The sequence below is a fragment of the Dendrobates tinctorius genome, unplaced genomic scaffold (assembly GCF_039654945.1).
Source record: "Dendrobates tinctorius isolate UK_male_01 unplaced genomic scaffold, ASM3965494v1 ptg000075l, whole genome shotgun sequence".
Classification (NCBI taxonomy): Eukaryota; Metazoa; Chordata; class Amphibia; order Anura; family Dendrobatidae; genus Dendrobates; species Dendrobates tinctorius.
This window is the reverse complement of record NW_027361743.1, coordinates 13,867,648-13,895,256: the sequence shown is the minus strand read 5'-3', so window position 1 is coordinate 13,895,256 and position 27,609 is coordinate 13,867,648. Positions and strand designations below refer to the sequence as shown.

Here is a 27,609-nt window from a genome sequence, read left to right as displayed (position 1 = left end):
TAAAGGTTCAAGCAGATTGTTTATTGGTAGTGAACCCTGATCAGATGCTTTATCAGGGCATATAAAAGCCTACTATATGCAAAAGGAATGGAAAAATATCTGTAAAAGCCCTGCATTTAATTTGTTAATTGCCTACAGCCATTGCACACACTTTTTATTTTGCACTTGAGCAGAACAGTATGCAGTGAGCTCCTCGGCTCCCTCTAGTGGTGGCTGCAGGTGGCCACAATATTATTATAGGTTAATTACATAACGTAGGGGATTTGAAGGAAAACAGATCTATCTGGTCAAAAGATATATTAAGAAATTAATCAGAATGATATTTTGAACTTATTTACATAAAAGCCAGTCTGTATAACTCACCTTCAGGCAGAGGTTGGTCCTTATCTACGTTGTTGTTGTCATATCGGAATTCGTATCCATAATGCTTCACCCTCCGGTGTTTTAGAGACTTCTGATCTGAAAATAGATTTAAAATCAAAGCTGCAGGCGGATTTCATTTTACATTCGGCCTGAATTCACCAAGAGGCGCTTTACACACCAGTCTCGATAAATAGTTGGCTGGAATAAGACGCGCCAACACTAACAAGCATCACCTAACGAAAATGCCGCATCCTGCAGCTGCCGTGCACCAGCGTAAGAAATATTGGGACAGGACGACATTTTTATTGTAATTTTGTGACATCGCTTGTGATGAATTAGTCAGTTGTGCCCCTCCGTGCTAAGCTCTGGCCATCTTAAAAAAAAAAATATATATATAATAAAAATAATAATAATAATAATAATAATAATAATAATAATAGGCGGAGGTGGTGAAAAAAAAAAATTGCAAAAAAAGTGCAACTCAATCAAAATTTTGCAAAATTTTTAAGCCAAAATTCTCATGCAAATTGATAAATCAGAGCTTGTATTATAGCCCAGAGCTGCATTATCAATATTGAATGCCTCAGAGCTTAAATCTCCCACTATTCCCAACTCACACGACATCTTCTGTGTGATACTGTCTGCTGAGCCGTGTATCTAATCCTATCCTGTGTGATACTGGGCTCCCCCTGCAGTCTGTGTCAGAGGGTGGTCTGTGTTGGCACTGAAATAAATTGTGTTATTTCCAGCTTTACAGGAGGACGATAACATCATAGAAATGATAAGAATAATAGGCCTCAGTTACCACAACTGTCTACAAAGAAAACTGTTGCTGATAGCAACCAATCACAGCTCATTTTTCATCTTTTAAACAGCTCTGGGACGGCGTGGCGAGTTTTGAGTGGTGACTTTTGTGTTTCGACTTTTATGTGGCGAGGTTGGTGTATGTGTGGTGAAATGTGTGCTGAGGGTGGTATATGTGTTGAAGCACGTGGTAGTGTGTGGCGCATTTTGTGTGTGTGTTCTTATCCCCGTGTGTGGTGAGTATCCTATGTCAGGGCCCCACCTTAGCAACTGTACGGTATATACTCTTTGGCGCCATCGCTCTCATTCTTTAATTCCCCCTTGTTCACATCTGGCAGCTGTCAATTTGCCTCCAACACTTTTCCTTTCACTTTTTCCCCATTATGTAGATAGGGGCAAAATTGTTTGGTGAATTGGAACGCGCGGGGTAAAAATTTCGCCTCACAACATGGCCTATGACGCTTTTGGGGTCCAGACGTGTGACTGTGCAAAATTTTGTGGCTGTAGCTGCGACGGTGCAGATGCCAATCCCGGAGATACACACATACATACATACATACACACACACACATATTGAGCTTTATATGTTAGATATATATAATCTCAAGAGAGGTGTTTTATACTCCAGTCTTCATAAAAAAGCCCATTAGATTAAGTATGTGACAGATGTATGTAAGGATGTGCCCGTCACCAGTGGGGGACGGCTTCTAGCAGCAGCCAGGTACTGATCCTATGGAAGGGTCTTCAGTGTCACACTGCGATCTGTGGGGTCCGGGGAGGGGGGGGGGGGCAATCAGGTAAAGCTCATATGATGCTTACGGCCGTCTTCCGTCTCCCAGTGAATGTTTTCCAGCAGCAGTACGAGTTCTTCTTCTGGAGAGAGGAAGTCTTCCACAATTAGCAGCCCGTGGGGTAACAACAGAGGGGGCGTCTCTGTTACTTCAACTGGGAATTAAAGGAAAAATCATTTACACAAGAAAAAAAAAAAAGGACCGTCCACAGTACAACCGCTGGTAAAATGTGTCTGCATGGCAGTAAGCATCACAGGCGTCTAGGGTGTAATGTCTCTCCATGTGTAGAGAGACCAGCCTGACATGCCTGTGTAAGGAGACGTTAAGGCCGTGCTACGCTCCTCGGGGAATCGACATCTGCAGATCGCCTCTTCAGAGAGGAAGAGAACTTGAACTCTACTGCCACCTACTGGGTGTAGTAATCCTAAGAGTCACTATGGCACTAGAGTTCAAGCCGTCTTCTTCCCTGAAGAGACGATTTCCATAGTAAGTATCACATTAGAAGGACACGCCACTACTTTATGACTGGTGTGTGTGGGGGGGGGGGGGCACTTCTAGATCCCTCACAGGTCCTGAGAATAAGGGGTCTTCAGCAACTAATGAGACCAGGCTTTTCCTGTCCCATCAGCACCCACATCGCTTCTCAGTCACACACGACCATACCCCACTAACAAATACCTTTATCCACAAAACTCAGGTACAGCGTGATCTTCTGCTCCGTGTCCACAAACAAAATGTCCCGACCGCTGAGAGAGGAGGAAGCGCTGATGGCCGCCTCCGGGGACGAATAGGTGACAAAGCAGTAGGGCTTGTTGGGGGGCATCACCAGCGACTCCACCATTCCATATGCCTTCAGGACATCCAGGAGTCGTTCTCTGTCCACTCCGTTCCCCAGACCTCCATTGGCAACTAGCAGACTCTGAAGAAAAGGGTACAGTCCAAAAAAAGAATATAATAGCCACCTTCTAGTCACTACAGTATACCAACTCCTGCCATAAATTTATGCAAGAAAAAAATGGCATAGGCAATTGAATAAATCCATAAAATCAATAATTTATTGACATCAAATCTTTAAAAATAAAACAAGGAAAAATTTCTCAAAAATGCCAGGTACAAAAAATACATCAGAGAACACTGCAAGCTAAAACCGCACTTATGGAATGCAGCAGAATGACCACAAATAAATATGTAAAGGCAAAAAAGTGTCCAGTGCCAAAGGATCAAAACCTGCTCATGAAAATGTGTCCAAAATAGACATCTTATATATGCGGTATTGAAAGTGCTGTAGTGCCCAAAAAGATCAGAAATAGCTCATATATCACAAAAATTAATTTTCTCCGTGCAGAGTTCAAATGTCATATAAGCTGAGAAAAATGCTACTTCCAATCAGGCAGGATAAAGTGCAAAGTACTAGCAAAATGCTTGAAACCTACATAGATGCATATTTAAAGGGAATCTGTCACCCCTTTTTTTGGACTATGAGCTGCCGCCATTATTATACTCACCCGGGGGTCCGGTCCGGCGCCTCCCATCTTCATACGATGCCGACCTTCTTTCCTTCCCGTCGTGGCTTCTGCGCAGGCGCACTGCTCTGCCCTATTGAGGGCAGAGCAGAGTCCCGCAGTGCACAAGGAGCTAGGAGAGGTCCGGCGCCTGCACACTGCAGTATTCTGCTCTGCCCTCCACAGGATAGAGCAGTGCGCCTGCGCAGAAGCCACGACAGGCAGCAAAGAGGACGTCACCGTTAGATGGGAGGCGCCGGACCGAACTGCCCCCCCCCCCGGTGAGTATAATATAACTCATTTCTCTTTTCTTTCAGGTTACATCGGGGGCTTATCTACAGCATTACAGAATGCATTACAGAATGCTGTAGATAAGCCCCTGATGTCAGTGGCGGTAGCTGATAGGCCAAAAAAAGGGTGACAGATTCCCTTTAACTTTGTATAATGGTTAGCGCATATTTATGTAGTATTGTAATTTCTGGTGTCACACTTTATTATGCCACTTATTTATTATGGTTGTATGATAAGTTTTACACTATTATTTTTTATGTAACCAATTATTTAATTATAATAATTATTTCTTCATTAGCACTTATTTATAGTAATAATTTTTTATTCATTGATTTTCTATGTTCTGTTTAGGGTAATTAGCACGCACTTAGTGTTTACCCATAATTGTTAATAACAATGATGCCTCACTATCTGCACTTATTGGCGCTTATAAATTTTATATTTATTTAACATATTGTGTTTTGGGTAATCAACACCGCACTTAGTTTTTGCCCATAGTAGTTAATCTGCTGGATCTAGGTGCCTGGTTAGCGCATGTTTTGCAGCCGCTGAGGTGTATCTTATGGGGTTCTGCAGCAGCTGAGGTATGCATTATGAGATTCTTCACCAGCTGAGGTATGGTTTGAGAGGTTCTGCAGCAGCTGAGGTATGTAATATGATGTTCAGCAGCAGTTAAGACACAGAACCGTTCCATATACACTGAAAAACCTTTTTTTTCTTTTTTTTTTTTTTTTTTTAGACAGAGGACGCACTAGAGGTTAGCCACTTAGTGGTTGATACAGGAGAATAAACCTTATATAAAAGCGAAGTGTTAGTTGGACTCCGCATGGAAAGATCAGCGGCGTCTGTCCACGGCCGCTCATCTCTGTATATTTGTCAGGGGTGTGTCAGGTGTGACAGGCAGTCATCCTGGATCTGGATGTAGAAGGTCATTTCTATTAGCACCTTCTTGATTTTTACATTTCTGTTATGGAGTGACATACTTCTCCCTCTAGGACCCAACAGTTAGCTCCACCTTCTGCAGCTAATTAACACACCCTTGCTGAAGGTTTAAATATGTTCAGTCCCTTCAGCAAGGTGCTGGTGTTAGCTCAATTTCCCTCTTTCTGGTTACAAGTACTAGCAGTCGGCAAGTGTCTTTTTGGAGGATTGCTGGCGTGACATCTCGGTGACCTTCTCAAGCTAAGTGTATCCCCTCGTTCGTCCACCCTCTCTGCCTTTAGTTGTAGTGGGGGCTGACTAGTGCTCACCCCATCCTCTCCCTATCCTGGGCCTATCTCTAGGGTCAGGCAGGGATTAAGTTAATGCTCGGTGACAGGAGCGGAACCTATTTAGGGACGTTTAAGGCACACAGAGTGTTAAATCTGCCTAGAGGTCTCCACTCCCTCCTTCCTTAGTGTTTGGGCTTCAGCTCCCTCTCCCCGTTGTTGTGTACCTTGCTTCTCCCTCACCCAGTGTGACATTATTCTGTATCTGCAGGAATATTAATGGAAACTTTGTATTGATGTGTAGGACAATACATCCAAGATATCAGACAAGGCCCCGACCACCACCTTTGTGGGATGCGACGCCGTCTCTACGCCTTCATGCCGCAGGAGAGTATTCTTTGCCTTCGCTTCTTTCTTCAGCAGCCTCTTCTGCTCTTTGCTCAGCTTTGGCCTTGTGCTACGTTCCAGGATCTGCTCTGCTACAGTCTATGGAGTGATACACAGAAATGGAAGAATAAGAGATGGAGGAAGAGAGTAAACAGCATCACACAGGTCTCTAGTCCTGCCCTTATCCCCTTCACCCCCTGAAGCCTGTTTTCACCTTCCTGACCAGGTAAAAATTTTCAATTCTGACCAGTGTCACTTTATAAGGCAAGAACTCTGGAACGCTTCCATGGAACCCAGTGATTCTGAGACTGCTTTCTAAAACACATTGTACTTCATGATAGTGGTAACATTTCTTTGATATGACTTGCGTTTAATTGTGAAAAAAAAAAAAATTAAAAAAAAAAAATGGAAATTTGGCAAAAAAAAATTAGAACTGTTAATTTTCCAGCAGCGCCATATATATACGGCATACATTGAGAGGGGTTTAATGATGATGCTCACTGAGCCCCCAGCTTATACCAACATGCAACCTTAACCCCTTCATGAACTGATGTATTTTCGGTTTTACGTTTTTGTTTTTCGCTCCCCTTCTTCCCAGAGCCATAACTTTTTTATTTTTCCGTCAATATGGCCATGTGAGGGCTTATTTTTTGCGGGACGAGTTGTACTTTAGAACTACACCATTGGTTTTACCATGTTGTGTACTACAAAATAGGAAGAAAAAAAAAAAAAAAATAGAACTACACTTACCGGTAGTTGGGTTTCTATGACCCTCCACGACAGCACACAGGAGGTTGCCTCCCCATCCTAGTTAGGGACAGGAAACAAGAGGTTAAATAGCCCTCCCATTCCTCTAATCTCCAGTGTCTTCCAAGGACCACAGAGTGAATGCTTGAAATATTATTTATTCATACAAGTCACATGAACAACATTTTTTAGGGGGGGGGGGGGGGGAATTACCCGTGCTGTCGTTGAGGGTCTTAGAAACCCAACTACCGGTAACTGTAGTTCTATTTTCTCTAATCCCCTCCACGACAACACACAGGAGGTATACCAAAGAATAATGGTTTAGGGAGGGACCACGGCTTGCAGGAATTTCCTGCCAAAGGCTAGATCTCGTACTGACATAAGATCTAATCTAAAATGCCTAGTGAAGGTATGGACTGAAGACCAGGTCGCAGCCTTGCAGATCTGCTCAATGGATGCATTAGCCTTTTCTGCCCAGGAGACAGACAGCTCTAGTGGAGTGGGCTTTCATGGATACCAGAGGAGGTAGATCCTGATTTATATAAGCAGCCGTGATTGCTTTCTTGATCCAGTTAGCTAGGGAACTTTTGGACACTTTTTTCCCTTTGTTCGGTCCGCCATACTGAACAAAGAGATTCTGATCTTTCCTACAGAGTTTTGTCTTTTCCAAATAGACCAGGACTGCTCGCTGGACGTCCGGAGAATGGAATCCCACTTCCGTCTTGTCCTTCGGGTTATCACAGAAGGAGGGCAGTATTATTTCCTGGGACCTGTGGAAATCCGAAGACACTTTTGGCACAAAGGAAGGGTCTAGCTGGAATATTATTCTATCGTCCAGAATTCTTAGATAGGGCTCTCTGATGGACAGAGCCTGAATTTCACCCACTCTTCTTGCTGTTGTAAGGGCTACGAGTAGTGCTGTTTTCCAGGATAGTTTATCTGGGTCTGGTCGATAGGTTTAAATGGAGGGTTTGTTAGACCCTTTAGTACTATATTCAGGTCCCAGGCTGGGACCATGCTGGATTTATTTGGACAGATTCCGGAAGCTGCTGACATAAATCTCTTGATCCATCGATGCTCTGCTAGGTTTTGGTAGAAGAACTCAGGGCTGATACTTGGACCCTCAAGGTACTTGGTTTTAGACCCTTGGTTAAGTCGTCTTGTAGGAAATCTAGGATCTTTGTTAAGTCCGGGTGGAAGGGAACTATGGGAGTGGATCTGTACCATGCTGAGAAAGTCTTCCATATTTTGCAATATATGGAGTTTGTGATTAGTTTCCTACTTTTCTGTAAGGTGGATATCACCGCATCTGAGAGGCCTCAGGCTTTCAGGATTGTGGTTTCAGAAGTCAGGCTGCCAAGCTTAAGCTGTGGTGAGCCGGGTGAAGGATGGGACCTTGATGTAGAAGGTCGCGGTCCAAAAGGTAGGATCAGGGGACCCTCAGTTCATCAGTTTGAGGGTTCCGAACCAACTTCTTTTTGGCCAGAGAGGGGTGATCAGGATAGTCTTGACCCAGTCTGTCCTGACCTTTTGCAGAGTTTTCGGTATTAGGGGAATTGGTGGAAAGGCGTATGCCAGTCCGAAGTTCCACGGATGAGCGAAGGCGTCCACCCTTGAGTGTTTCTCGCTTGGACCTATGGAGACGTAATGCTTTGTTTTGGCATTCTCCCGGTTCGCAAATAGGTCTACCTCTAGGAGACCTCATTTTTTGGTTATGCAGTTAGTGCAGAACAGCTGCACTAAAAATAGGCTGAACTAGATGGACATAAGGTCTTCCTTCAGCCTTCAAAACTATGTTACTATGTATGGAATACTCTGACATTGAGGTTCCACCCTCCTGGATCTACTGTAAGTCTGTCCTGCTGTCGGATCCTTTCAGGTGGAGAGCTGAAAGGGACTGGAGATGGTGTTCTGCCCAGCCGAATATCCGTGCCGAAATGTTTTGCAGACTTCCGTATTTTGTGCTGCCCTGATGACTTAGATGGGCCACAGTGGTCATATTGTCAGAGTAAATTCGGACATGGGTTCCCTGGACTGATGTTTCCGCTGCCTTTAGGGCTTCTTCTGCCGCTCTCAGTTCTCTGTAATTGGAAGATTGCTTTTCCCATGTCTTTGGGCCAGAGTCCTGAGGCGATATTGCTCCCCAACCGCGTTTGCTGGCGTCTGTTATGATTGACGTCATGGGATATTGTATCCAGGGTGTTCCTTTTGCTAGGCTTCCCTGGTTGAGCTACTAGTTGAGAGACAGCTTTACGTGCTGGGGTAGGGAGATTCTCGTATTGAGGGTCTCCGGGTCTTTGTTCCAGCGGGATAGGATATATCTCTGGAGTATCCTTGAGTGGGCCTGGGACCAGGGGACCGCTTGGATACAAGAAGTCATTGACCCTAATGTTGACATGGCAAACCTTATGGTCACTGTTTTCTGACTTTTTAGAGTCCGAACTTTTGATCTCACGCCCACCTGCTTGGTGGATGGAAGAAAGGATATCTGGGTTCTGGGAATCTAGGAGGATCCCTAGAAAGACCTTCCTGGTTGAGGGATTCAGGTCTGATTTTTCCCAGTTTACTATCGAGCCTAGGGATGCCAGGGTCTGCAGGACTGATTGCAGGTGTTGGAGGGAGCCATGACCAGGAGGTCGTCCAGGTAAGAGATGACACATATGTCTTTCCCTCTGAAGAATGCTACCACTTCTGCCATTTTTGTAAATGTTCGGGGTGCCGAAGATATGCCGAAGGGCAGGTCCCTGAACTGGAAGTCGTGGACTTCGTCTAGAGTGACTGCGAACCTTAGATACTGCCAATGAGATGGATGGATGGGTACGTGGTAATAGGCCTCCTGGAGATCTATGGTGGCCATGGCAAAGTCTTCTTTATCGATTCCATCTTGAAGCGTTGGTACCGGACATGTTGGTTCACCGTCTTTAGGTTGATGATGACCCGGTATTTCCCCATTTGGCTTTTTTACTAAGAACAGCCGGGAGTAGTGGCCTTGACCCTGTTCCGATTCTGGAACTGTTGAGATCGCCGACGACAGCACCTTTTGGAGTTCTGAATGCAGAACTTATTCTTCGATCGGTGGTTATCTTCTGCCAACTCGGGAAGTAGTCTGCGATTCTGCCCCCTACCTGCTCAGCGTAATTCCTTATCTCTGTCTGAGCAGGAGTCGTGAAAAATATTCCTGCCTCTTCTGCCTTTTGGGTAGCTCCAACGCCCTGTTTATTCTTTACCCTTGTATTGAGGGGTTTGAGCTTGGGGTGGGTAATAGGGCTTTTTCTTGGGCGGTTTCTGCTTGGGAAGATTTTTCTTCTTGTCGGTCATCTTCTCTAATAGCTCGTCCAATGCCGGGCCAAATACGTATTCGCCCTTGAATGGAATAGAGCATAATTTTGATAGGATATCTCCGCTCCACATTTTTAGCCATAAGGCCCTTCGGGTAGTGTTGGAAAGCACGGATGTTCTTGCCGCAATACGGACCGATTCTGCCGAGGAATCCGCTAAAAAGGCTGCTGCCTTCCGTAGTAGCGGTAGAGAAGTTAGAAGATCTTCTCTCGGAGATCCTCTTTTTATATAGTCCTCTAACTGCTGGAGCCAGAGGTATAGGGTTTTAGTTACACAGGCCAATGCCATGTTTGATTTTAAGGAAGTTGCTGAGGCTTCCCAGGACTTCCTCAGTAGACTATCCATCTTTTGGTCAAGCGGGTCCATGAGCTGCGAGGAGTCCTCGAAGGGTAGCGTAGTTTTTTTTAACTACTCTGGCTACCTGGATATCTACTTTTGGAATCTCAGTCCAAGGTTTCGCGGCTTCTTCGTCCAGGGGAAACCGATCCTTCATTTCGCCTGGGATACTTAGTTTCTTTTCCGGGAGTTCACATTCTTCCAAGATTAGACTCTTGATATTATCATGGATAGGGAAAACCATTTTCTTCCTGGACTTCAGGCCGCCAAATAGATCATCCTGCACTGAGCGAGATGGTCCATCTTCTTCTACTCCCATTGTGTTCCTGACTGCTGAGAGTAGTTCCTCCATATCGTCTGAGGAAAAGAACCATTTATTATCATCCTCTGTGTGGGTTGTGGTTAATTCACCCTCTTCCCTCTAATCTGCAGAAACCGATGACTCGGGTTCGGAATCTGAGATGTCCTCAGGGACATATTTCCTCTTCCTAGAGGTTCAGGGCCCCCCCCCCCGAATGACTGGGAGAAGGTAGCCAGGGACGACTGGATTTCTTGTCGCATCATCCCTCTTACTTCCTCTATCAGGGATGGTTGTTACTCCCGTACGATTTTTGCCGTGCATTGCTGGCATGTCTTTTTTGTAGGTTTTCCTTCAGTTTTTGGTGTAGGATCCTTGCCTCCCTGAGAGAGAGAAAAGGAGGGGGGCCCCTAAGGATGGGTCCTAAACCAAAAAGGTATATACCCTTTTCCAGGTGTACTCACTGGGCCAGGGTTTGTGCTGGGCTTTGCAGAAGCAGCTTCCAGGGAAGACGCATCCATCATGCAGACGTTAGACCTACCTTATGGAGTCTTCCATCAGGGTCCTTAAATAGGAACCGAGATCCAGCATTTCCTTACCTCATCCAATCGGATGAGATCGCTCCCCCTCAGTTCCTGGCACCACCTGTTTTTCTCTTTTTTTTTTCAATTCAAATTTCCCGCCAAGATGGCAGTGTGTTCCACTGTGGAACGCAGGGCGGAAGTGACGTCGCGCCTTCGGGCCCGGCGGCGAACGTCACTTCCGGTCAATGCTTCTCGGTTAAAAAGATGAGCATGCGGCGCGCGGGGGGAGCGGATCCTGGGCTGGGGAGCTACGGGAGGCCCCCAGCCAACTCACCATCCAGCGTTGCTGGAGCACTGGAGGATGGTGCGGGAGCAGCGTCCGGGGAAGGTCTGGGAAGATCAACCCCGGCTGCCCGGCGCACAGGTAAGAAAACTCCGGGATCTTGCCAGCCTCATCCAAGGAGCACACAGAACCTCTTCATCTGTATTAGGTACAGGAAAACACTGGGGATTAGAGGAAGGGATATTTACACTCTTGTTTCCTGTGCCTAATTAGGATGGGGAGGCAACCTCCTGTGTGCTGTCGTGGAGGGGATTAGAGAAATTCCAAGTGCTGTGAAGTTGCAAAAAAAATTGCAATCCCAAACTTGTTTTTTGTTGGGCTTTTTTGCTAGGTTCACTAAACGCTAAACCTGACCTACCATTATCATTCTCCAGGTCACTAACAATTCAAAGACACCAAACATGTCTAGGTTCTTTTTTATCTTAGTGGTGAAAAAAAATTCCAAACTTTGCTGCTAAAAAAAAAAAAAAAAAAAAAATAGCGCCATTTTCTGAAGCCTGCAGCGTCTCCATTTTTCGTGATCTCGGGTTGGATGGAGGCTTATTTTTTGCGCGCCGAGCTGATGTTTTTAATGATACCATTTTGGTGCAGATACAATCTTTTTATCGCCCATTATTGCATTTTAATTTTAATGCGATGTCGCGGTGACCAAAAAAACAATTCTGGCGTTTTGAATTTTTTTTTCTCTATACACCGTTTAGCGATCAGGTTAATCATTTTTTTTTTTGATAGACTGGGCGATTCTGAGCGCACCAATACCAAATATGTGTACGTGTGATTTTTTTTTTACAGTTTTATTTTGAATGGGGGGGGCAAAAGGGAGGCGATTTAAACTTTTTAGATTTTTAAACACTTTTTTTTTTTACATTTGGCATGCTTTAATAGCCTCCATGGGAGACTAGAAACTGCCACAACTCGATCGACTCTGCTACATAGACGCGATAAGCAGATTGCCTCTATGTAGCAGAATTACGATTACAATTGCGATTGTTAGGGCAGGTTAGGATAGGATATGGGTTGAACTAGATGGACTTAAAGTCTTCCTTCAACCTTAATAACTATGAGTGCCGACCACCGTGTGGAGCTCATAGCTATTCGGCACTGACAACCATAGAGGTCTCCCAGAGACCTCGGGTTGTCATGCCGATGCATCGGTGACCCACGATCACGTGATGCGGGTCACAGGGGTGCGCATTTGTGGCCCGATGGCTGGAAGCGCCATTTAAATGCCGCTGTCCGCGTTTGACAGCGGCATTTAACTAGTTAATAGCCGCGGGTGGATCATGATTCCACCCGCAGCTGTTAGTGGCACATCAGCTGTTCAAAACAGCTGACATGTCCCGGAAAAAATGCGGGCTCAACGCCGGAGCCTACATCAAAGGGAGGGATTCAGACATCATCGTACTATCACCTCCGATGTCGCTGAGGGGTTAATGTGTAATAATCATTTTGTAAAACTTTTTATATATTACAGGCGCTGCATAGTGTGGCTGGTCAGTGAGGTCCAAGTCCTGAGACCCTACTGATCAGTCAAAGAGACAGCTCAGAAGTGCGCAGCTCCTGCATGGGGTAACACGGGCTCAATAGTATATCTATGGTTCCATAGATTCAACTTCAAAGTGATGTACAGACGCATAGGCTTGCTACTGAGCCCATACTGCTCTGTGTGCACAGATCATGCAGGAGCTATGCACTCGGGAGCACTGTTCTGACCCATCAGTGGGGAACTTGGCACCCACAACCCACTGATCAGCAATAATGCGGTGCCTTTGATATTAAAAAATAAATAAATAAATAAAAAATTAACACTATGATAGATCAGGTGAGCAATGATAGGCAAACTAATTTGATGTGGCAAATACTTTATCTTTACTATTACAACATATATTTACTTGGGATTATTAAACTCTCTGTTGTCCTCATGTATTTAGTATAGCTCTTTGTGAGAGTATTCCCCAACACGGTTTTTTCATGTAATCGGTTCTGGCATGTTTCTATAACGTCAAGCACTGGGTCGTCTGCGGAGTGTTATTACATTGTCAGCGGATCCTATGGGAAGGAGGATGACACCAATGAGGAGTGACAATACTGCCTGCTGCCACAAGGTGGCGGCGTACGACCATTTATTAGAAGATGGCCGCCTGCTTCTTACAACTTTGAGAAGCCTCAGCTGGATTTCTTTAGGCCATGTTCACACACACAACCATTGTTTTCCTGCAAGAAAAAAAAAAAATCCACTAACTGCTGGAAAAGTAAAGCATCGATTCCACTTGAAGTTGTGAATTTTTTTTTTTTTTTAGTGTTTTTTTTAAGACTGGTTTGCAGCTGGAAAGGTTGCAATTTTTTTTTTTCAAAGAAGGGGGAAAAAAGCCATAAAAATAACACCAAGTCTCTGATCCATCAAAGAAATTTTGACAGAACTCAAGAGTAAATCGCTTTGAGGAGGAGTAAAATTTGCCATTTTTGGAGTTTTCACAAGACTCATTATGGCAGAGCTGCGGCGGGAGACGGGGGGGACATGACGCCGCCACCGCTCTCATCCGATTCCTTATCTTACATCAGACCCTTTCTGAGAATGTAAATCAAACCATTAACGGTTCTTACAGCCGCAATCCTCCAAACATTTATCCAAGACAGCAACGGGGAAAAATTGGAGCGGCGGTGCGGCTGGTTTTGTTTTTTTCACCTTCCAAACAAAAATAAAATTAAAAAAAAAAAAAAAACACTTGGCCCCGGTTGTCATGTGACGACCCCCCCACCGTTCATTTGCATTGCAATATAGCCGGTAGACACAGCGATCCCTGACCCTGCTGCAACCTGTGTGGAGACTGAACTCGCTAAGCAGCCCCAGCGCTATGGGGGCATCCAGACTATGGTCCGTGTCTATGGCTGCCCCTTTATATCACATGTAAAACAGCATGGAATAAATGGCGCTATAAAAATTAATAATAATAATTCACTCTATACAGAAAAACGCAGCCTCTCATCATTCATTAAAGGGAATCTGTCACCTAATTTTTCATATACAAGATGCGGCCATCAGGGGCTTATTCTGTAGTGCTGTAGGTAAGCCCCCGATGTAACCTGAAAGAGAAGAAAAACGAATGACATTATACTCACCGGGGGGCGGTCCGCCGGGGCGGTGGGTTTCACGGTCTGGCGCCTCCCATCTTCTAGCGATGACGTCCTCCTTCTGCCGCGGCTCCTGCGCAGGCGTGCTATATCTGCCCTATTGAGGACAGTGCAGAGCCCTGCAGTGCGCAGGCGCCGGACCTCTCTGACCTCAACAGGGCAGATAAAGTACGCCTGCGCAGGAGCCGCGGCAGAAGGAGGACGTCATCGCTAGAAGATGGGAGGCGCCAGACCGTGAAACCCACCGCCCCATCGGACCGCCCCCCGGTGAGTATAATCTAACGTGTTTTTCTTCTCTTTCAGGTTACATCGGGGGATTACCTACAGCATTACAGAGTGATAAGCCCCTGATGGCGGCGCCGGCAGCTGATAGGCGACAGATTCCCTTTAACTCCTCAGTATTATACCCAGCTATAGGTAACGGTGTGAGGAAGGGCAGTGTGATATTTGTCTGCAGGTGAACAGTGGCCCCCAAGTGTCAATGTTAGTGGTGGACCCTCGGCTCCCCAGGGGGACACTGCTCCCACCCATGGTCTTTGCACTACAGGTCCCAGAATGCTCTGGGCGAAAACCACCAGAGCCTGCCGCTTCTCTCCCCCATACCGGCATGGTAATACACAGCACGCCGCCTGCAGCAGCTCCTCAGCACAGCCGGACTGTCGGGCGCGGTCACGTTACCTCCCCGGGCGCCGCCATGTCAGGAACTCCGTGCAGAAACTCCGGCTCCCTGCAGGACGGGGTGCACAAAGAAGCCGCTGCTGCGAGTGGTGACGTCACCGGAAGGGGCGGGTCCTCCAGCCAGCAATGAGGGCGGGTGCCGACCGCGGGAAGTTCGAGCAGCATCGTGCTGGGCAGCGCTGTGAGGAGTGAGGGGCTGCACAGTGGGCGGTGTGCAGCGGGAAGGAGGCCGCCGGGGGCTGAGGGTGGAGTATGGGGGAGGGAGAAGCCTGGAGGATGACACTGACTGTATGGGCCGCGGGCTGCCACTTCCTGTATGGGGCTGATTATTAGGGGGGAGGGGGACTTGTCTAGGAAAGGAGCTGATGGGCTTCAGGGCTGCACTGGGAAGGGAGTGATATCACCGAGGGGGGACAGTGTGGTGAAGAGGGAGTTATTTGCATGGGCTGTGAAAGGAAGATGTTACGTGGGCCTGCAAGCTAAAGGGCTTCTCCGGGAATGGGATGATGCATGATTGCATGGGGCTGCCCGTGTGGGTGGTGCAGTGAAGGTGGTGATATCCCTTACATGGGGCTGCCCGTGTGGGCGATGCAGTGAAGGTGGTGATATCCCTTACATGGGGCTGCCCGTGTGGGCGATGCAGTGAAGGTGGTGATATCCCTTACATGGGGCTGCCCGTGTGGGCGATGCAGTGAAGGTGGTGATATCCCTTACATGGGGCTGCCCGTGTGGGCGGTGCAGTGACGGTGGTGATATCCCTTACATGGGGCTGCCCGTGTGGGCGATGCAGTGACGGTGGTGATATCCCTTACATGGGGCTGCCCGTGTGGGCGGTGCAGTGACGGTGGTGATATCCCTTACATGGGGCTGCCCGTGTGGGCGGTGCAGTGACGGTGGTGATATCCCTTACATGGGGCTGCCTGTGTGTGCTGTGCAGTGAAGGTGGTGATATGCCTTACATGGGGCTGCACATTGCGGAGGATGCTATCACTCTCGTGGGGCTGTGTGTTGTTTGTGTTTTTAATAACACGCTTTGACAAGTACATGTTGAGTTTTTATTATTATAAAGCCTTGTGTGACATCAGTGAGCAGTAACCGCAGTTGGTTCTGTATCAGGGCGTGTTCACACACTGAGATTTCTCGGGAAAACAATTTGCAGCAAAGTCCTCACAGTAAAATTAGGAATTAGTCCTACCGGTAACTACGTTTCCAGGAGTCCATCATTGCAGCATGTCAGGAGGTCGTCCTACTAGTGATGAGCGAGTATTCTCGTTGCTTGGGTGTCCGCCGAGTATTTTGGTGTGCTCGGAGATTTAGTTTTCATCGTCTCAGCTGCATGATTTGTGGCTGCTGGACAGCCTGAATACTCGTACATGTGGGGATTCCCTAACAAGCATCCATTCCTCACATGTATTCAGGCTGTCTAGCAGCCACAAATCATACAGCTGAGACAATGAAAACTAAACCTCCGAGCACGCCAGAATACTCGGCGGACACCCGAGCAACAAGAATACTCGCTCATCACTAAATCCTACTCATCCTCTAGAGGTTAAGAGAAGCCCTCTTCCACCTCACCCTCAGTGTCTTTACCGATCACCACAGCGGGATGGTTGCAACTCTATTTTTATCAAATTCTTACATAAATTTTAATCTCACATAGTTCTCAGAATTCAGAGGAGAGAATGTAATGGTCAGGATGGACTCCTGGAAATATAATTACCGGTAGGACTAATTTCTCAGGAGGTGCCTCATGACAGCACGTCAGGAGAAATACCAAATCAATGGTATCTCAGGACGGGACTACTGCCTGAAGGACTTTTCGTCCATAAGCTAGCTGTTGACCTGATATTACATCTAGCTTGTAGTGTTCATGGAATGTTGTTATATGTGACCAAGTTGTGGCCTTGAAAAATTTGGTCTATGGACGCTCCTGTTCTCTCAGCACATGATGCTGAAATTGCCCTAGTAGAGTGTGACCTAATGCTAATTTGGGGCTCTCTCATTTCAGATTCATTTCAGTTCTTCAATACAAAAAGTGAAACTCAAATATTCTATAGAGTCATTACACACAGAGTGATCTATTTCATGTGTTTGTTAATGTTGATGATTATGGCTTACACAGCCAATGAAAACCCAAAAGTCATTATCTCAATAAATTAGAATCGTAGAGTTGGAAGGGACCTCCTGGGTCATCTGGTCCAGCCCCCTGCTCAAAGCAGGATTTGCTAAATCATCCCAGACAGATGTCTGTCCAGCCTCTGTTTGAAGACTTCTATTGAAGGAGAACTCACCACCTCTCGTGGCAGCCTGTTCCACTCATTGATCACTCTGTCAAAAAGTTTTTTCTAATATCTAATCTGTGTCTCCTCCCATTCAGTTTCATCCCATTGCTTCTAGTCTTTCCTGGTGCAAATGAGAATAAAGTTGATCCTTCTACAATGTGACAGCCCTTGAGATATTTGTAGACAGCTATTAAGTCTCCTCTCAGTCTTCTCTTCTGCAAGCTAAACATTCCCAAATCCTGCAACCTTTCCTCATAAGACAGGGTTTGCAGACCGGTCAACATTCTAGTCGCTCTTTTCTGAACTTGCTCCAGTTTGTTGATGTCTTTTTTAAAATGTGGTGCCCAAAACTGGACACAATATTCCAGATGAGGTCTGACCAAAGAGGAATAGAGGGCAATAATGACTTCACGTGATCTAGACTGTATGCTTCTGTTAATACATCCTAGAATTGCATTTGCCTTTTTTGGCTGCTGCATCACACGACTCATTCAGTCTGTGATCTATTAGTATACCCAAGTCTTTTTCACATGTGCTGTTGCTTAGCCCTATTCCTCCCATTCTGTATATGCTTTTTTTATTGCCCAGATGTAGTACTTTGCATTTTTCCCTGTTAAAAACCATTCTGTTAGTTGCTGCCCACTGCTCCAACTTATTTATATCTTTTTGAATCCTTTCTCTTCTCTAGTATTAGCTATCCCTCCTAGCTTTGTGTCATCAGCAAACTTAATCAGTTTACCCTCAATTTCTTCATCTAAATCATTGATAAAGATTTTGCACAATACAGGGCCCAGGACAGAGCCCTGTGGTACCCCACTTGAGACATTCTTCCAACTGGATGTGCAGCCATTTACAACCACTCTTTGGGTCCGATCACTAAGCCAGTTTTGAATCCACCTAACAGTTGCCTTGTCCATTCCATACTTAGTCATTTTTTCAATAAGGATTGTGTGAGATACTTTGTCAAATGCTTTGCTGAAGTCAAGATATACTATATCTACAGCATTTCCCTGATCCACCCAATCTGTGATTCTGTCATAGGAAATTAAGTTAGTCTGACATGACTTATTAGTTACAAACCCATGCTGACTCTGTTTAATCACTTCATTCTTATCCAGGTACTTACATACATGTTGTTTAGTAATTTGTTCAAAGATCTTTCCTGGTATAGAAGTCACTCACCGGCCTATAGTTGCCTGGGTCCACCCTCTTCCCATTTTTGAAGATAGGAACAACATTTGCTCTTCTCCAGTCTTCTGGGACTTATGTTCTCCAAGAATTTTCAAAGATTATGGAGAGGGGTTCAAAAATTTCTTCTGCTATCTCCTTCAGTACGCTGGGGTGTAATTCATCTGGACCTGGAGACTTGAATTAATTTAGGTTAGCTAAGTGTTTCCTCACTATATTTCTGTTTATAGATATCCTGGCTTTTTCTATTCCCTTAATAGGACAGTAAAGAATAGTTGATGTTACATTTCCTTTCTGAGAGAAAACAGATGCAAAATAGGAATTTAAAAGTTCGGCCTTCTCAACATCTTGTCTTACCATTTCATCATTTTCATCGTGTAAAAATCCTATAGCATCTTTGACTTTTCTTTTACTTTTGACATATCCCCAAAATCCTTTATTATTGCTTTTGACATCTCTTGCAAGCCTCAATTCATTGTCAGCTTTAGATAATCTGATTTGTGCCCTGCAGGTTCTGCAGACAGCATTATATTCTTCTTTAGATATGCCTCACTCTTTCCATTTTATAAACCTTTTTCTTCCTTTTTAGCATGTGCTTAAGTTCTGTGTTCATCCATCCTGGTTTCCTTAAATGCTTCCGATTCTTCCTTCTTGTCGGAATTGTTAACAATTGTGCTTTGAGAATTTCATTTTTCAAGATTTCCCATCCTTCCTGGACATTTTTGTCCATAAGGATATCCAGCCATTAGATCCCTCCAATTCTCTTTCTGAATCCCTTAAAATCTGCCTTTCTGAAATCTAACCTTGACGTCTGAGTCTTCACAGGTCTTCCTCCTCTTGTTATCCAAAATTCTAAAATAGCATGGTCGCTACCTCCTAGTGTCCCAGCCACTTTTACCTCCTCAACCATTTCCTCCCTGTTTATAAGGATTAGATCAAAGGTAGCAGTTCCCCTTGTTTTCTCCCCTACCTTTTGGAAGATAAAGTTGTCAGCAAGAGAGGATAAGAATTTCCTTGACCTGTTAGTTTTGCCTGAGAGAGATTCCCAACAAATGTCTGGATAGTTGAAATCTCCCATGACAACTATGTCATATTTTTTGGACAACTTGGCCATTTGATGCATAAAGAGTTCATCCATAGCTTCAGCTTGCACAGGCGGCCTGTAGTAAATGCCTACAATGGTGTCCTTTCCATTGTTCTGTCCTTGTATTCTTACCCAAACAGTCTCCACAGAACTCCCAGTCTCTGAAGCTTCAATCTCTGTGCAGATATACGCGTTTCTAACATACAATGCGACACCTCCTCGTTTATCAAGTCTCTTTCTCCAATATTTTTATTATTCAGATTTTTTTTGTCTTTGTTCTTTCTTCCCACTTCTAATGGCAGAGTTCTCAATAGCATTTGTCAGGTGTATGGCTTTTTCTGGCCTTTTGCTTTCCTTCCCACACTGTTCTAGTTTAAAGCTCTCCTGATGAATGTAGCAAGGCGACTTCCAAATACATGTTTTCCAAACTTTATAACACCAGCTTGAAAAAAAAGATTTTAAAATCCAAAATGTTTGCCTTCTGAAATGTATGTTTAGTAAATGCAATCAATACTTGATCGGGGCTCCTTTTGCATCAGTTACTGCATCAATGCGGCGTGGCATGGAGGTGATCAGCCTGTGGCACTGCTGAGGGGTTATGGAAGCCCAGGTTGCTTTGATAGCAGCCTTCAGCTTGTCTGCATTGTGGGGTCTGGCGTCTCATCTTCCTCTTGACAATATGGGGTTAAGGTCAGGCGAGTTTGCTGGCCAATCAAGCACAGTGATACTTTTATTTGTAAACCAGGTATTGGTACTTTTGGCATTGTGGACAGGTGCCAAGTCCTCCTGGAGAATGACATTTCCATCTCCAAAAAGCTTGTTGGCAGAGGGAAGCATGAAGTGCTCTAAAATTTCCTTGTAGACGGCTACGCTGACTTTGGTCTTGATAAAACATAGTGGACCTACACCAGTAGATGACATGGCTCCCCAAACCATCACTGACTGTGGAAACTGTGGGCTGGCTGCAGTGCTGAGAGAGGGCGGAGTACGGTGAACCAGACAAACTTCTGGACCATGAGAGGTGCAGGCTGAGATGTTACAGTAAATCGAGAAACTTGTGGTGTGCTTGTTGATTGTGCATGTGAAGGTTCATACATGTAGTAAAATTATTGCACTTTTTACCTCAACTCAGTTTTTTGTTTTTTTTTTTCGAAGTTGGCTGATTACATCAGTTTGCTCATCCTTTGCAGTGTCAAAAAAGGCCCAGGATAGGCAACCATTGTCACCCCTGCGAGCTGCAGACCCCCGGATGCTGCTGGTCACAGGCACGGTTGAGGATGCATCGCTCATCATGGCTGCATCACTACGTGTCTGCGACGTACGACACAACATAACCTCCTTGTCTTCCTCCTCAGATGACCTACTCAGCTGTGTGCCTCTATGTTCACGCCAACTGGGATGTAACATCATTATCCTCTGTGTCATCACATTCCTCGCCCTTGGAGTCACCCTCCTCTTCTTTCCCTGACAGCACAGTATAGTCTTGTGAGCCTCAGATATCTGAGTCTCATCACCTCTCCTCCAGGGGTTAACGTCTGATGACAAGGGTCAGGATGCTGTTCGGACCATACTTCGTCCTGCCCCGGATCCAAGCTAAAAAAAAAAATTTTTTTGCATCGGTGCAGATTTCTTCCTCTTGACTCTGAAGCTTTTGAGTACACTTCTGATGAACATGGCATAGAATGTTTGAGCAACTCTTCAGACTCGCCCATCTGTAGTTCTATACAGGCAGTTGAACGGTTGGATAGTTGGGACGCGGTGGGAAGCAAGGGGAATTTGGGTGCCAGTTCTGTGGACTGTACTGGGTGTGACGTTGAGGTGGAGGAAGAGGAGAGGCCACTTGAAGCTGCACTTTCCATCCACTCAAGTACATGCTCTTTCTGGGCATCATTGACAAGGCGTACCGCTGTGCATCTGCCAAAAAAAGGTAGTGGAATAGTCCTTCCAGTAACATAGGTTGTCAGTTGTCTTTGCATAGGATGTGACGTTGCTTCACTAGTGCTTTCACAAACATTACCACCTACCCCACGTGCTCCTTGAACACCAAGTCTAATTCCCCTTCCACTCATGTTGCTCAGATAATGTGGTAGGAGCACAGTATTAGCAAGGAAAAATTAGATTTTAAACTCTGCACCACCTCTAAAAACAGCGAACAGTAATTTCAAAGTTGAAATATGGCGTGCTGTATCATGTTAGTCACAGAAAAAAGAATTAAGTGTGGATGAGGCCTGAATGACAAAGAAGTTATGATACAAACAATTGTAAAGTCAGGTTCCCTACTGTATGACACTAGGAACAGAAGAATTTTTTTGGGCCTCTGGATCAGGCCTCTACAGTTTCATTTAAACCCAACCAAATGACAAAGTGTGATACGGTGGGCTGTCTAACTTTTTGCAACAGAAAAATTATAATTTTTTTTATGTGCCTTAGGTCTGCAGACAGGTTACTATCACCGCCACAAAATAACAACGTGGGAGACAGCAGGCTGTTTCACTTTAAGCAACAGAAAAAAATATAATTTTTTTTTAATGTGCATTAGGGCTGCAGACAGTTTCATATCACCACAGCACTAAATGACAAGGTGGGATACAGCAGGCTGCTTCACATGTAGCTAGTGAAAAAATATTAATTAGGATGCTATACTCGTGCATGGAGCACTATAGAAGCAGTGCACAACACACTTGTAGGACATGTGCCCTGCTGGCTTTGTCTGTGAAACTCAGTAATGTCCACAAAATAAAAAAAATGCTGAAAGGTTTGCAGCCACACTGGACACTATCTAGCTACACTATCTGATTGATATACAACCACCTATCTAGCTAAAATCTTGCTGTTAACAGTGGCAGCATAAGGAGAAGCCTCTCTGCGCTGTTACAGTGTCAAAATGGCGCTAAAACAAGATGTCTGCTATTTATATAGAGAGGGACATGTGATTTGAGCAACCAATGACACAAGCCGCTGTGTCAGGACTTTATGGGTGTTTCCTGCACCCTGAATGGCTAGCCGCAGTGTGCACACGTAAAGTTAGGGGAAAAAATGACTGCTGTGCTCACCAGAACGTCGCGCCTCAGCTCTGCAAATCCCCTCCCCTCATCAAACACTTGCCAAACGTTCATGAAACGCTACCATTATCATTGCTAAAGTGCTGAAAATACTTTTGTGGCAACACAAATATTTTCACACACTTTTTACCGAATGTTGCCAATTTTTACCGATTTTATAACATTTTGCTCGTTTCCGATCACGAATCCGAATGTGCCATAATTGTGCCGAATTTGTTTGGTGATGGTTTTCCGAACAAATTCTCTCATCTCTATTCCCGAACCCTGAAACTGGGTCAGCGGAACCATTTCCTGACACACTGCATGTCTGAATGTGAACATATCTCTGAGATCCAAGTTATCCATAATGTCTGTCAGTGTCTGAGTCCTGCTGGCCAGTGACTCCGACACGTCACCTTGTCCAACTAACTCAACCCCTTGGGTCCGGCGGCTGTGGTTCCAAGGACTATCTGGGAGTGGTAGCTGGTGTCTACCTGTAGCCCAAGCCTGACTCAACCATCAGGAGCTCCAGTGAACACCAGGTAGCTGCTTAGCTATGCTCCTCCTAGGCAAGCCCGGTCCCGTGGCACAGTGGGTCTACGAACCATGTGTGTCACCTGCGAGCTTAACAGTTTGCTCAGGCCATGGATCCCGCTGATCCCAAGATCCCCCAGGCCTCAGAGCTGACCTGTCAGCTAGATCAGCAAGAAAAATTTTTGTTGTATCTACGGACAATGAAAGCCCAGTTGGATGCTCTGATCACGACCCCTTCTTCCGCTCCAGCTCAAGTTGCTGCAGCTATAGCCAAGTCTACTCTGCCTGCAACCTACGCTTTTGGAGTCAATCTTCGTTTACCAACTTCACCAGGATTCAATGGAGACCATAATCAGTGCAGATTCTTAAAAAAACAGTGCACCTTGGCACTGAACTTTTTGCCCATCAGCTCTCGTCTGATTGGATTAAAGTGGGATTTATGATGTCCACCTTGCAGGAGAAGCTCTAGCATGAATTAACCCCATGTGGGAGAGAGGTAATCCTGTGACCATAGACCTACATGCCTTCCTGGTGGTCCTTCAAGTCTTTGACAAACCTGATTGTGGGTCCTTATGTAAAACCCACATACATGTCCATTTTTTACCAGGACTACGGACGAAAAGCGTGACGCACACGGATGACACACAAATGTCATCAGTGTGACATACCGGCGCCTGGGAAAAGCCATACAGTTTGCGATGCTCCCAGGCGCTGGGTACTGAAGGCAGCTCTCATCATTGTCAAATGGTTTCCCTGAGATCAGCACAACTAGGCGACAATGATGGGAGTTGTATTCAGAACCCACTGTGTACATTGTGTATTAAACAAATAATTTAAAAAAATATTCTGTGGGCTCCCGCTTCATAATCAGCAGTCCCACCGTGATGCACAAAGAGGCTGTTAGGCGTCAGGTTCCTGCAACTGCACAGCAGGAATCCAGAGCCTTGCATTCAGCGGTCTCCCGTTCTCCACCGACCGCTCAGAAGCCTGCACAGCAATCCCGGCGTTCCAGATGCCCTGCTCAGACCAGCTCTGTGGGTCTGACTGTTGCAGCTACCTCTGGGCCAGCAATAACAGCAAGCTACTTCAGAGGCTAAGTCCTCAAGTCGTGCTACTGGGCATGCTCACGAGACGATCTCCCATTGGAGATCGGGAGTCACATGCTCAGGTCCTTCTCGTGATCTGATTGATCCATCTCAGGGACCTGGAAGCTTCCGGAAGGTCCCGGCTATAAAAGGTTCGCATGGCCACTCGGCCATGCACTAGTATAGACTCTACTTAGTACATGTGTGTATGATGATGGATGCATGAACCTGCGAATGACTCATTAAGACTCCCCTCCCTCTGATATTATGTGTGTGGATAGGGACTTAGTCATAGAGTCAGCGCCAGTCAGTGGCACGCTACAGGCCACAGTGCATATCATCACCTAACTAGCATCCGACAGTGCGCCCCTCCTGGGCACAGTCGCATAGCGGCTGTGTCAGTTGCCACGCTGCAGTCTGCAGCACCTGTGGGCGTCCGCGGTAGCGACGCCGCACGCACGGTAGGTCTAGACGGACTCTGTCCCTCTGCCTTGGGCCCAGCTCCTGTGACCATATACCGTGCGTGCATTTCTCTGAGACCTGTGAGTCCAACAGGCTCAGTACTTATGTTTATATCTAAGGCGTCTCTGTGAAGCTAACAGAGTACGCCCAGTGCACACCGGGTGACTTCAACCCGTGTGCGATATACCGCCATATTGTGCGTCTGCCATTATATAGCAGCAGTTTAACACCTCTGCACGGTGGACCCCGGGCGGCGAACGCACTTTCTATTATTTTATATTTAGTGCGTTCCGCCGTCCCTAACAGAGGCTATTGCACCAAAACTTCTAAGGTGAATTAAACAAGAATCAGTCTATGAATGTTTTCAATACATGCATCCAGTATAACAAGGCCATTATGGCCATACCTTTACTTCAGCAGGTTAAATCGTGATGACAGGTTCTCTTTAATACCCGATTCTCTAGAAAAACTGCAAGTTTTCCAGCAACTTAACTGTAATTCTGAGAGAGACCGCAAAGTACTGGATATTAAGACAGAGGCAAGAATTGCATAAATACATGAAGTGTCGTCTCGCATTTCGGGATCCACCAAGAAGTCAAAACGATCGTTTAGGTCCCATTCTTCGAAATGTTCGAATCACAGTGAGCAGCTTATAACGGCACGTGTAGAAGCTGGGGCTACTAAAATCCTTTGCACAAAGGAAGGTAGAAATGGACTCACTGGATGCAAGCACAGAAGTAGAAGGGGCACGCAAAAAGGCAAAAAAAAAGGCTCTGGAAAAGGAATGCAAGCACACCACAGTCATTGTAAGGTTACAGGTCCTGGAACAAGCTGTCAGTGGCAGTCAAAGAGATGCAGAAGACCCTCCTATGCTCACAAGAGACTATGTTCTAAGCCAAAATTTGCTCACCCCTGATTGCAATGATTGTGCCTGACAGCCAGGGCCAGCGTTGGGGGCAGGCAAACTAGGCATTTACCTAGGGACCACACTCTCCCAGGGGCCCCTAACCAGTGGCATGCTGCTAATAGTGGCAAAACATTCGGTCACTATGGTGCCCACAAGTCAGGAGGCCTGGTGCCAGCGCCGGCTCCAGGCCCCCACCCCTGTCAGGTGACCCTCCTCTTCCACAATTCCACCTCTGTGTCTGACATAGAGGTCACAATGACATCACTTCATCATGCCACACTGTGCCGGACAGTCGAGCTGCTGAGGATACTCACTGCAGAGACCGGAGCAGCAGAGGTACAGGGAGAAGTGAGTATGTTTGTTTGTTTGTCTTTTAAATCAGTGAGTACGTTGGGGCCATAATACAGGAGGACTATAGGGTGTGCATCGTACTGTATGGGGGCTGCATTATACTATATTGGGCTGCATTATACCATATGGGGACTGCATTATACCATATGCAGGATGCATTACACCATATGGGGGCTGCAATAATTATAATAATAATTTATTTATTTCTATGGCGCCAACATATTCCCAGCACTTTACATAATAGAGGGGACTTGTACAGACAATAGACATTACAGCATGACAATAAACACAGATCAAAACAGATACCAAGAGGAATGAGGGCCCTGCTTGCAAGCTTACAATCTATAAGGAAAAAGGGGAGACACGAAAGGTGGATGGTAACAATTGCTTTTATTGTTTGGACCAGCCAGAGTGTAAGAATCGGGTGTTCCTGTTGCTGCATGAATCAGTTAACAGTCTAAATATGTAACAGTACAGACACAGAGGGCTAATAAATGCATAAAGCATGTGAGAACATGATGCGAGGAACCTGGATATGGTAAAAAATTTTGAATGAGCCATACAGGGATATTTAGGTTAATACATTGAGGCGATAGGTCAGTCTGAACAAATGCGTTTTTAGGGCACGCTTAAAACTGTGGGGATTGGGGATTAATCGTATTATCCTGGGTAGTGCATTCCAAAGAATTGGCGCAGCACATGAAAAGTCTTAGAGATGGGAGTGGGAGGTTTTGATTATTGAGGATGTTAACCTCAGGTCATTAGCAGAATGGTCATTATACTATATGAGGGCTGCATTACACCACATGGGGGCTTCATTATACTATATGGAGGCTGAATTTTACAATATAGGGTGTGCATTATACTATATGGGGTGTGGAACCAATAAGCAGCCTTGGCAAACAAACCCCAGTAGCCCACATACTATTATACTCAGCCTCAATCAGTGAATTTTGATTTTATGCTGTCATGCCTCTCACTATTCTCTTAAAGGAATTATTTGAAGAGCCACATGTGAATGGCGCCACATTGCATATGATCGACCACAGCTCTATTTACATGGTGCTCTTCAAAGCTACATTTCCCAGGATCATGAGGGTCCAAGCGGTGAGATCTGCAGCAAACGGAAAGTCATCCCCTATTCAGAAGATAAAGGATAACTTCCAAACTTGGAATCACCTAGGATCTTCAAGATATATTTTTATGTAGAAATGTGGAAAATTTTAAAACAATAATGACCTTCTTGAAGTGCAATGCCACTTCTTTGACTACAGGACAGAAGTGTCACTGTGCAATGTATACATGCAAAATAATACAAATAATACAGGTACTGAGAATTACGTCCAGTATACAGGACAGGAGAAGTGGTACTGTGCAGTGTATTTATACAGAATAAGGCCAGGGTCACACTTGCGTGTATAATGCGAGAAGCTCGCATCAATACCTGGCACTGCCGCCGGCACTCGGGACCGGAGCATGTGGCTGCATGTATTTCTATGCAGCCGCACACTCCAGTCCGAGTGCCGGTGTTGATGCGAGAGACTCGTGCGAGTTTCTTGCATCACAATCGCAAGTCTGACCTCAGCCTAGAGAATTACAGCAGTATATAGGGCAGGAGAAGTGGTACTGTGCAGTGTGTATGTATATATATATATATGGGTCGCCCTCACACCCAGGGCTGTGGGGTACTCGGTACCGGGCCGGCGTCAGGGGGAATGTGTCACAGCAGCAGTGACCCAGTCCGTGGCCCTGGGCGCCCAATGTCAATGGTGGTTTGTAGTTAATGGAATGGAATAGTTCGTGACGCCAACTGTGGTGTTTGGCAAGCAAGATGTTAAGCCAACGCTGCGTGCAGATCCTCTGGGGCTGATGGTGTGTTGCAGCATAGATGGTATAGCTCCCCACAGGTGAAGCTGTAGCCCCAGGGCAGTG

General features: G+C 45.7%; 1 protein-coding gene across 2 annotated transcripts in view; it reads right to left on the bottom strand.

The window, feature by feature from the left end:
* ALKBH8 (alkB homolog 8, tRNA methyltransferase) overlaps positions 1-15,033 on the bottom strand; it is a 66,749-nt gene extending 51,716 nt beyond the window's left edge. Inside the window, exons 1-5 of one of the 2 annotated variants that reach the window (XM_073583018.1) lie at positions 14,744-15,033; positions 5,305-5,445; positions 2,637-2,877; positions 1,987-2,112; positions 364-459 (exon numbers count right to left, since the gene is read on the bottom strand). In XM_073583018.1, coding sequence (XP_073439119.1) covers positions 364-459; positions 1,987-2,112; positions 2,637-2,877; positions 5,305-5,445; positions 14,744-14,908 — 769 coding nt within the window. In that variant the 5' untranslated portion in view covers positions 14,909-15,033. Of the gene's footprint in view, positions 1-363; positions 460-1,986; positions 2,113-2,636; positions 2,878-5,304; positions 5,446-14,668 lie in introns of both variants that reach the window. The other variant, XM_073583019.1, reaches the window with a different exon arrangement.
* Between the last annotated feature and the right edge of the window lie 12,576 nt (positions 15,034-27,609).